Here is a 10,104-nt window from a genome sequence, read left to right as displayed (position 1 = left end):
TTCCTGGTGGTGTCCAGTAGTCAGTCATGGTGTTTTGGGTTTTCCTGATGGGTTGATATCAGAGTGTAAAGGGCTATAATGGTTTAAACTGTGTTCTGGGACTGATTCCAGGTGCATTCCATGGTTTCCTAATGTGATCTAAAGGAAAATAGTGGCCTCTAATGGAAACCACTAAGCCAATTCCCATTATAAAGCAAAACCATCAGGTTTCAATTCTAATGGTTCTAGTGGTCTTTTTTCAGCAGGCGTGGGTTTTATGTTATGACTGATTGGTGTATAACGTTAAAAAACTAAACGTGAAACCTACCTACCTTCTTTATTTGTATACTGATTTTTGGACCTAGAGCCACCACAAATATGTGCACCCCTGGGCTACATACCTTTGGACAGTGTATGTTTTGTGAGAAGTGCAGTTATGAGGCAGGCTGAGTGTGATGGGCGGGCACTAAGACCCAGCATCCCGCCTCCTCTCTGCTGCTTTGATAAAGTGAAGACGGAGCGGTGGATACTTTAACCGAACAAGATGGCGGAGCGCGGCGGACTGAGAAATCGGAATTTCTCGAGGACAAATCATATAGGTCACAAATCTGACGAAGGTAAGAACCAAAAGGGAAAAGGAAATACATATTTTTTTTTGTTTAACGCAGTGTTGTCTGCTTTGTGAGAGCCGTGTAAACTGGAGCGTTAGGAGTGAAAGTGTGTGAATAGTTGTGTGATAAAGTTTTCACTCCGTCTCTTCATGTCTGTCCGGGCAGTTGTAACGTTTCCTGATGGGTCTCTGGGTCCGAGCACTTTTCTTGCCCTGTTGTGACAAAGCGAAACCTTCCAGCAGCTGTCGTTGCTTTGACCGCTTCGCCTCTAAAGAAGGTCTCCCGGAGGGAAACTCGGACACACACACTGCCTGAAGCGGGTCTACCTGCTCTTATTTACTCCGGCTGTTCAGCTAACGGTGTTCGTGTCGTCTACGCGTGGCTAGTAAAATAGCAGCGTTTGCTGGCCTGTTTATTTTGAGTTTGCTATTCTTGGCTGGCTAGTTTGCAGTCGAGGCAAACTTTTGAGTGAGCCCGGGCCACTTGTGCCGCCTGTAACTGTGTTTTTTTTCGTAGTGCACGACAAAACCAGTTTATAAGGCGATGGCGCGGAGTAAACCACTTAGAACTTTTCAGAACAGATTTTGTGTTAAGACAGTTTCGTAATAGGCTTAAATTGTGTAAATGTGATGTGAGCCCGCTGACTAACATGCGTACTCAGTAACTGAGCCGTTGGGGTGTGTGTGTGTGTGTGTGAGCACAGAGGGAATTTGGGGCAGTAACCGCATGTGGACAAGCTGAACCTGCAGCTCCACTCTCACTGAGAGGCGGGTTTGATTTCGTTAGGTAACATTAACCTTTGGTTTTAATAACGTTTGGTTAGCTAGCTTGTCATATGTTAATATAGCATTTTCTCCGACGAACAGAGTCTGACAGTAATGTTTCTCCTGCCGTACCGCATATTTATAGTTAGCGCTATACATAAAACTGTAGGTAGGATATTTTGGTAGCCTAAATGACCGCGGCAGAAAATGCTGCCAGCATTGAAATGTCCAGGCAGGACCATTTGATGGCCAAAAATTTGTATCAGAAAGCGTTAAATTAAAAGAATAATTAGAATATTTTGATGGCCAAAATCACCTTATCAGGAGGTAAGCAGTAATATCAAGTTTAGTGTCTTTTAAATAGACATTTAAAAACACAATGTAACGTTTGATACATTAGGTTGCTACACTGTACTAATGATTTGCGCATGCTCAATAGGACAGGGTGTTAGAACACTTGGATTGTGTGGGTTTTTATATATATATATATATATATATATATTTTAGGACAGTTTGTCTTTGTGTTTTACTAAGCTTGAGTCTAGTGACCGCCACAGATGTGATAAAGGGTGATTCCTCAAGTTCGGTCTGGTTGTTAAAGTCCCTCTGTGATGATTTTAAACTACTCGGTTAACCCATTCATGCCCAACAACTAAATTTGGTATGAAAAGGGGAGAATGCCTCTGTTCAGGGCCCAGTTTCCCAAAAGAGTCTTGTTAAGCACAAATTCCATACGTTTATTTCAGGTTTCTTTCGTTTCGTTGAAAATCTGCGGTCCCATGTGAATAAAAAGACTGAATTTAATATTATTTTTTAAAAGTATATTTCAGCCATACCGTTTGATTTATTTGAAACATTTGTTCATGGTTTGTGTCCATGCAACCTCAGAACATATGGACCAAAGGATAAGTGACATTTCAGATATGGACATTAAGGGGTTAAGTTAACTGGCTCCTGCTCCGTGTCCTTGTGCGCTTGAGTCCGCTCCACACAGACTCTGGGTCACTTGGCCTCGCGCCCGAAGAGACCAGCGCCGAATGGACACGCTGTTTGTTTTGTGTGCAGTGGAGAAGAGAGGAGAGGAAAAAGCCAAATGCAGCCACCCGGCTGACCGAATCCAGGCTTATCGCAGCTCGCGGGTAAAGTGTGGGGGTTAACATGAGGATCCGCACGCCTGGAATAGAAAATGAGCTGCATGCGGAGGGTCTGCAAAGCTAAAGGACAAAATCATAGTAACCCGTGACTGACCATGGTGTTAGCATAAAGGACTGTATTTCTGGATTTTTCAGTATCCCTGCCAAATGTTGACATTGCTAACAGTGTATAGAAACTCGTAGCCACCAGTTAACATAATGTTATTTGCATATTGCTAATAAGTGGCTGTTAACTTCCATTATTTTTTTGGCAGTATGAACATCTTAGACTCTTAAAACAATGAAAATTACCAGCCTACTGGAGTACTTCTCACTATTCCAGTCTTGTCCAAATGTCCTTCAGGCCTCAACAGATGCTTTAATCTTTTGAAAGTAGTCTGGAGTCATGTATGTGTGGCTATGAATGTGCAGCTGCTATCAACTTAAGTAAATTTTTCTCTCATAAACCTTGAGATGGTTGTTTGTTTAGATTATGATGATTTTTCATAATCTGTCACCTTCCTATTTGTCAGTCTTATCAGTTCCACTCGTAATTAAACCCTTTCTATGTTCCTTGTTTACACAGATATGACTGGGGTAGAGGAAGTGCCGCTGTGTCGTCCAGTTGAGGACTTAAGCCCTGGCACAAATGGGGTGGCCCCATGTGCTGTGGAGGAGGAGCTTGAACTTGAGGAGGAAGAGCCAGTTGCTCAGGGAGCTCGGCCAGTACAGATTGTGGTGGCCAAAGAGGACGATCACATGTTTGAGTTAGATGCTGCTGCTCTGGAGAAGATTCTAATGCAAGAACATGTCAGAGACCTCAACGTGGTCGTGCTCTCTGTTGCTGGGGCTTTTCGCAAGGGCAAATCCTTTCTGCTGGACTTCATGCTACGCTACATGCACTGTCAGGTTTGCCATACATGCTCTTACGTTCCAAACATGTCCCTACTGTCCTCAGCATGCAAACTATGCACTCCTCTTCGCTAGTATGTTGTGAGTGTTTCCTTGAACTGTAATACCAGCCTGGCCAGTTAATGTTCTCACAGAAAAGCAGTTGTAAGCATGCTCTGCAGGTGTCTCATTCTTGTCCTCCTCTGTAGTCTTCTGAGTCATGGATGGGAGGGGATGATGAGCCGCTAACAGGTTTCTCCTGGAGGGGGGGTTGTGAGCGAGAGACAACGGGAATCCAGGCCTGGAGTGAAGTCTTTGTGGTGGAAAAGCCGGATGGCAGTAAGGTAAGATGTTTGTCACTCGTCACCTAACAGTGTTGTCACTCAGGTGTCCTTAAATGTACTCGGTCTTATTGCAATTTTTGTCCTCAGGTGGCCGTGCTTTTGGTTGACACTCAGGGAGCCTTTGACAGTCAGTCCACCATCAAAGACTGTGCTACAGTTTTTGCCCTCAGCACTATGACCAGCTCAGTACAGGTGTGTTTATGATGGGCAGAAAAAGACTCACCTATCCCATTTATTCAGGCACACCTACAAGTGCACATAAGTTGTGTGTGAATGTTTTCAGACTTACCATATGTTCCTTTTGTTTGTTGTAGGTTTATAATCTTTCACAGAATATTCAGGAAGATGACCTGCAGCATCTGCAGGTACATGCTGTTCTTTCATTCATGTTATTGTCAGTGTGTTTGTTTCTAATTGCTATATATTTGTGTGTTATTGTATTCCATTATAACCTCCTCTTCTTTGTAGCTTTTTACAGAATATGGTCGTCTAGCAATGGAGGAAATCTATGAGAAACCATTTCAGGTATTTTTTTTTCTATGATGTGTATGTTAGAACATTTTGGTAGTTTATGTTCTGTAAAATGAGAAGAAAATTGATATAAGATGCAAGATTAATGTAATGGTCAAATGTGTTTGTGTTCATGACTATTTACTCTCTTCTTTAGAAACTGTTGTTTCTGATCAGAGATTGGTGTTTCCCTTATGAGTATAACTATGGACTTGCTGGAGGGAATCGTTTCTTGGAACGGAGACTTCAGGTGAGGTTTAGGTTCGATCTCACTTTCAGTTGTGTCCTCGTTTTCTTTCCTTATATCCTTTCCTTGCGGTTTCTCACTCTGAGGATGTGAGGACAGGAATCGGTGCCAAACGTGTTTACCAAATGAGACCTCCTGTACTCAGTTGTCATTTTCCTCACTTGTTATTAAGGTTAATGGAATTAATATAGCCTTGTAGATGGTGGGTTTCGATCTATTTCCACATTATAGGGTGGAAGATGGAGGATAGAGGAATCAAGGAGACATAAATTAGAATTTTAATCAGTTAAGCATAATTCAGTATATTACTTAAAAGGTGTGTGTAGGGGTGTGTAGGGGTGTGTAGGGGTGTGTGGGTGTGTGTGGGTGTGTGTATATAGAAATTTTTGATCAAAGTGTATTGACTTTTGCCTGCCTTTTCTTTGTGTTTTGGATTGTCCTCAGCAGGTGGGTGACAGTAATAAAACAATAATAAAGTATGTGGCCATATACCCTTCCTGACTGAGTTTAGGTGTTTCAGAAACACTCATTGCTAATAGGTGTATAAAATCACGCATATAGGCTTGCAACATAGACAAATGCTGGCAGTAGAATGGATCGTACTGAAGAGCTCTGTGACTTTATTTGTGGCACGGTTATAGGACACCACCTTTGCCACAAGTCAGTCTGTGAAATTTCTGCCCTAGATCTGACCTGGTCAACTGTAAGTGTTACTGCTGAAATGGAAGTGACTAGGAGCAACAAAGCGGTAGACCATGCAAACTCACAGAGCGGGGCTGCTGAGTGCTGAAGCACGTAGCATATAAAAATCGCCTGTCTGCTGCTGCATTGCTCACAACAGAGTTCCAGACTGCCTCTGGATACATTAGCACAAGTGCATTGGGATCTTCATGAAATGGATTTTCAAGGATGAGCAGCTGCACACAAGCCTAAGATCAAGAAGTGCAATGCCAGGTGCCGACTGGAGTGGTGTGAAGTGCGCTCCTTGTGGACTCTGGAACAGTGGAAACATTGAGTGCGTTTACATGCGCTTGAGTAATCAGATAATGGGGAAACTCTGAGTCTATGTGAGTCAGGCAGTAATCAGATTTTTTTTTTTCAGATTTTTTTTCAGATTTTTTTTTTTTGCGCTACTGTACCGGAATATATCAACATAAATCATTTAGAAGATGAAGGATATTTAAATCCTTTTTGTGTTTGGTTTCGGTGCCGCTCCAACAGTGTTCTGCTGCCATTTCGTGACATCCACCATCTGTTCTCGCACATGCGCAGACTGAGAAATCCGATAGAAATCAGAATATGAGTTTACATGCGCTGAGAAATCTGAGCTAAATACTGAGCTAAAATCCAGCTCTCTATCGGATTTCTTAATCAGATTTCTAGATCGGAGTATGGTGTTTACATGACGATTTGAATAATCAGATCGCTGCAGAAATCCGATTATGATTGGATTATTCAGTGCATGTATATGCACTCATTGTCCGGAGTAAGAAATGACACTTCACTGTCTGGCAGTCTGATGGATGAATCTGGGTTTGGGGGATGCCAGGAGAACGCCAACAGTAAAGGTGGAGCGATAATGGTCTGGGGCTGTTCTTCGGTTTAGGCCTGGCCCCTTAGTCCCAGTGAAGGTTAATGTTAATGCTACAGCATACAAAGACATTTTAGACAATCATGTTTCCAACTTTATGGCAACAGTTTGACTGTGATTCCAGCGGCCTACACAGAGCCATGACCTCAACCCCATTGAACACTTCTGGGATGAATTGGAATGTTGATCATGAGCCAGGCCTTCTCGTGCAACATCACTGCCTGACCTGAAATGCTCTTTTGCTCTTTTGACAGAATGGTTACAAATTTCCATAGACATGCTCCAAAATATTGTGGAAAGCCTTCCCAGAAGATTGAAGGCTGTTATAGCCACAAAAGGGCGGGGCAATCCATATTAATGCCCATGGGTTTGGAATGGGATGTCCAGCAAACTCATAGGTGGGATGGCCAGGTGTCCAGATAGTCCTGGCTACATACTGTGTTAACCACTGCGTTAACCAATAATATCATGTTTTTACATCTGACTCTCATGACCTCTGCCTATCAAACAAAACACTCATCTAGCTCCGAGGCCCTTCCTAATACCATGTTTCACTCTGTCACAGTACAGAAGGAAAATGCATTATGATTCTCATGAACTTTAATAAATCATTTTGCTGAACTGCATATAATACTGTGTTCATGTAAATTGTATTTTAGGTGAAACCGAATCAACATGAGGAGTTGCAGAATGTGAGGAAGCACATCCACTCTTGCTTCTCCAGCATTGACTGCTTTCTGCTGCCTCACCCAGGGCTGAAGGTGGCAACCAACCCCAACTTCGATGGCAAACTAAGAGGTTGAAACAATCTAATTAAGCTCTTAATTGCACATGTACGCACAAAATAGTTTTCTAATCTTCATCTGCTCTGCAGATATTGATTATGAATTCAAAAGGGAGCTGCAAAATCTGATGCCGCTACTGCTAGCGCCTGAGAACTTGGTGGAGAAAGAGATCAATGGAGCCAAGGTCACATGCAGGGACTTACTGGAGTATTTCAAGGTCAAGAATATTGTCTGTATGAACAAAAGTTATGTTGTGTTTGTTTTTTGTTTTGTTTTTTTTTTGTTTTGTTTTTTTTGTTTGTTTTTTTTTATTATTCTTAAACATGGTACTATGTTTAATGTAAGTTCTAATTAAGTGTTTTTATAGCAGCTGTAAATTTCTCACTCGTTTTTTGCGTTTAGTGGTGTTCACAATTTTGTTTTAATACATGCTATATGCTGTGTGTGCAGGCCTATATTAAAATCTACCAAGGCGAGGAGCTCCCTCATCCCAAATCCATGTTGCAGGTATGCATTCCTGCTCGTGATATTTCAGCTATTCACTAAACATTTCAGTTTCATTATACTCACTGTACCTCTGTCCCCTAGGCAACAGCTGAAGCCAACAACCTTACAGCTGTGGCTGGAGCAAAAGACACCTATAGCCGTGGAATGGAGCAGGTAGAACTGATGTGTTTGATGCTTATCTTTTGAAGGTGGATAGCATTTTAAAAAGTAGACCTAAGGAGTGGGACTTGAGTCCTCTATTAATATAGCTGGAGTGTGACGTAGCAAGTAACCTAGATAACTGAAAATAGCTTGAGGCCACTGCACTAAAATAGAAGGTTTTAATTTGGCCCAGATAACACACATGCAGCTACCTTAATTCTTTTACTTCGATTTAATTGATGACACAGTCTTCCCCCTGCATTCCATGTGTGTTTGTCATAGATATGTGGTGGAGACAAACCATACCTTGCACCGATAGACCTCCAGCGCTATCATGAGGAGACAAAGCAAACTTCTGTCAAGCAGTTCCGTGCTGTTAAAAAGATGGGAGGAGTCGAGTTCAGCCAGCGATACCAGGAGCAGCTGGAGTCCGAACTTGATGAAGTTTATGCAAATTTCGTCAAACATAATGAAAGCAAGAACATCTTCTACGCAGCAAGAACTCCCGCCACGCTCTTCGCCGTCATGTTTTTCACCTACATGGTCTCCACAGTAACGGGCTTTATTGGTTTGTCAGTAATCGCAGCGCTGGCCAACCTTGTGATGGGTGCATCACTGCTGTCATTGTGTGCTTGGGCGTACGTCAGATACTCTGGGGAATATCGAGAAGTGGGTGTGGCTATAGACCTCACAGCAGAAGCCTTGTGGGAGCAGGTGAGTAGTGCCTTCTTATGTCTGTTATTCGTTGATTCAGACACTAAAGTTAAGGTGACAAACATGCAATGCAATTATTTTTTTTATTTTTTATTTTTTTTTAATCTTTTTCTTTTCCGATTGGTGTCGGTGTGCGCGTATGAAAATAAGACAATACTCGGGGGTCATAATGTACGTATCACACAGCCCAGTCAGTGAAATGCTCAGATCATATCCTTCAGTTCACACCCCACTGCAGGTCAAGGATCTTCAGCTGTTTTATTTAAATTTTTTTTTTTTTAGTGCTGCTGTGTTGCACCAGGCAACTGCTTTTATACATCCTCTGATTTTGTCCTTCCTTGCGCTGTGTCCTCCCGTGTCGCCTCTTCTCAAGTTCAAGAGGCTTGCAATAAATACAAAACAGAACACAGGCAGTACGCATAATTTTAGTTATACCTCTATCATAACTCTTTTTTTATCTCCATCTTCGGCTCTACAGAGGGTTATGCTAAAGGTGAGACCACCTCAGTCTTCTCTCCCCCCCCGCAAATTAGTCTTCCATATTTCCCATTATAGGTCTGAACTGTGGCCAAATTTGTGCTCCACTGACAGTTTCTAGATAAAGTAGTATGTCCGGTTTAATAATTTCCACTTAGCTTGACTACTTGTGCCCTCTAAACCTCTAAAGATGAAATGTCCTGTAACTTTATTTTTCTTTTTTTATGCCTCTGTTGCTATTTATCATAAGTAACACTGCCCCCCCCCATCTTTCTCTCAATCTTTCATTCTCATTAGGTGCTGAAGCCACTGACCGAGCAATACATGGAGGAAAATATTCGCCAAACTGTAGTTAACTCTATAAGAGCCAGTCTGACTGAACAGGTGACACAAACTGCAAAGTTAAAGACCACCTGACCACTCATCCCTCTTTTTGATGTGTGCAGTGTGTTTGTGTAGTTTTTATTTGAATTCTGTTCCCTTAGACTCAAGAATTAAAACCAAAGTTTACAACCCATGCCCTGTCCGTCATACAGCTTCAGTGAATGAGCTTTGCTCGGTCACTATAATGTAGAAAAGCACTTGCGTGTATACACGTTTTGTGATTTTTAAATTGATTTGTAAGTGCTACATGCATGTTCGGATGTCTTTATTCAAAGAAGTTATTTGGGAAAAGGTTGCATCCATTTTACACATTTTAAACTAATTAATCCCTGGATATCTATTTTTTAAGTCTATTTAGATTAATTTGTTAATTTGTTATTTGAAGTTGATATCTCTGTAAAGTTGCAGAGTTTTAGAACAGTGCAACCTATGCCCATACCGAACTTGATCGTTTGTTGTTCATGTTTAAATACTGACATTCATATGATTTTTGTTTTTTGGTAAATGCACTACGGTTAAGGTGACTCTAAATCCATCCAAAACTCTTCAAACCAGTCTCCCCTGTACACATTAGATCATATTTTAATTTTAAGCATGTACATGAATGTATAAATATAATTTTATATTATATTTCTAAATCATGGGTGGGGAGGGGGTAGTTCACAGTTGAATAATTTGCTTGCTCTGTACTGTATGTGAATTGAATTCTGCTGTTCGTTTACTGTACTTTGCTAAATCTTGCCTGAACCTATTGCATCATGCACAGCTCTATGACTGGAGTGTGCATGGGGTGATATGCTTTTGTCTGCCTTTTAAGGACACGTCCTATAATTTATTTTTTAAATTAAAAATATTTAAATGATTTTCTTTCTTGTGTGAAGGTTTTATTTCCTTAAATAGACTGTCTCTTACTAAACACAAGCTCTGCAGGTTAGATCGAATATACTTATTTGTGAGTAAGCTTGACATTGGCTTCATATAGAGTCAGTACCTACTAATGCGAGCATAGAGCAAGACTAATTATGC

General features: G+C 41.4%; 1 protein-coding gene across 1 annotated transcript; it reads left to right on the top strand.

Moving 5' to 3' along the window:
- The first annotated feature begins 468 nt into the window (after window positions 1–468).
- On the top strand, window positions 469–9,940 carry atl2 (atlastin GTPase 2). The gene is made up of 13 exons (XM_036574109.1): window positions 469–596; window positions 3,074–3,396; window positions 3,588–3,722; window positions 3,810–3,914; window positions 4,037–4,087; window positions 4,191–4,247; window positions 4,390–4,482; window positions 6,730–6,868; window positions 6,945–7,072; window positions 7,306–7,362; window positions 7,444–7,515; window positions 7,786–8,217; window positions 8,992–9,940. The coding sequence occupies exons 1-13, from the start codon at window positions 524–526 to the stop codon at window positions 9,109–9,111; spliced, it is 1,785 nt and encodes a 594-aa protein (XP_036430002.1). The 5' UTR covers window positions 469–523; the 3' UTR covers window positions 9,112–9,940.
- The last annotated feature ends 164 nt before the right edge of the window (window positions 9,941–10,104 follow it).

This window comes from Colossoma macropomum, unplaced genomic scaffold, assembly GCF_904425465.1.
Source record: "Colossoma macropomum unplaced genomic scaffold, Colossoma_macropomum, whole genome shotgun sequence".
NCBI classification, from domain to species: Eukaryota; Metazoa; Chordata; class Actinopteri; order Characiformes; family Serrasalmidae; genus Colossoma; species Colossoma macropomum.
Note: the sequence above shows the minus strand (reverse complement) of the source record. Positions and strands in the feature narration are given on the sequence as shown.

What these genes read in the sequence shown, in the direction of transcription:
- atl2 (XM_036574109.1), top strand. Translation starts at nt 524, where the DNA reads ATGGCGGAGCGCGGCGGACTGAGAAATCGGAATTTCTCGAGGACAAAT. An exon ending in TACGCTACATGCACTGTCAG is followed by an intron (nt 3,397 to 3,587) that starts GTTTGCCATACA and finishes CCTCCTCTGTAG; the next exon opens with TCTTCTGAGTCATGGATGGG. An exon ending in TCTTGGAACGGAGACTTCAG is followed by an intron (nt 4,483 to 6,729) that starts GTGAGGTTTAGG and finishes ATTGTATTTTAG; the next exon opens with GTGAAACCGAATCAACATGA.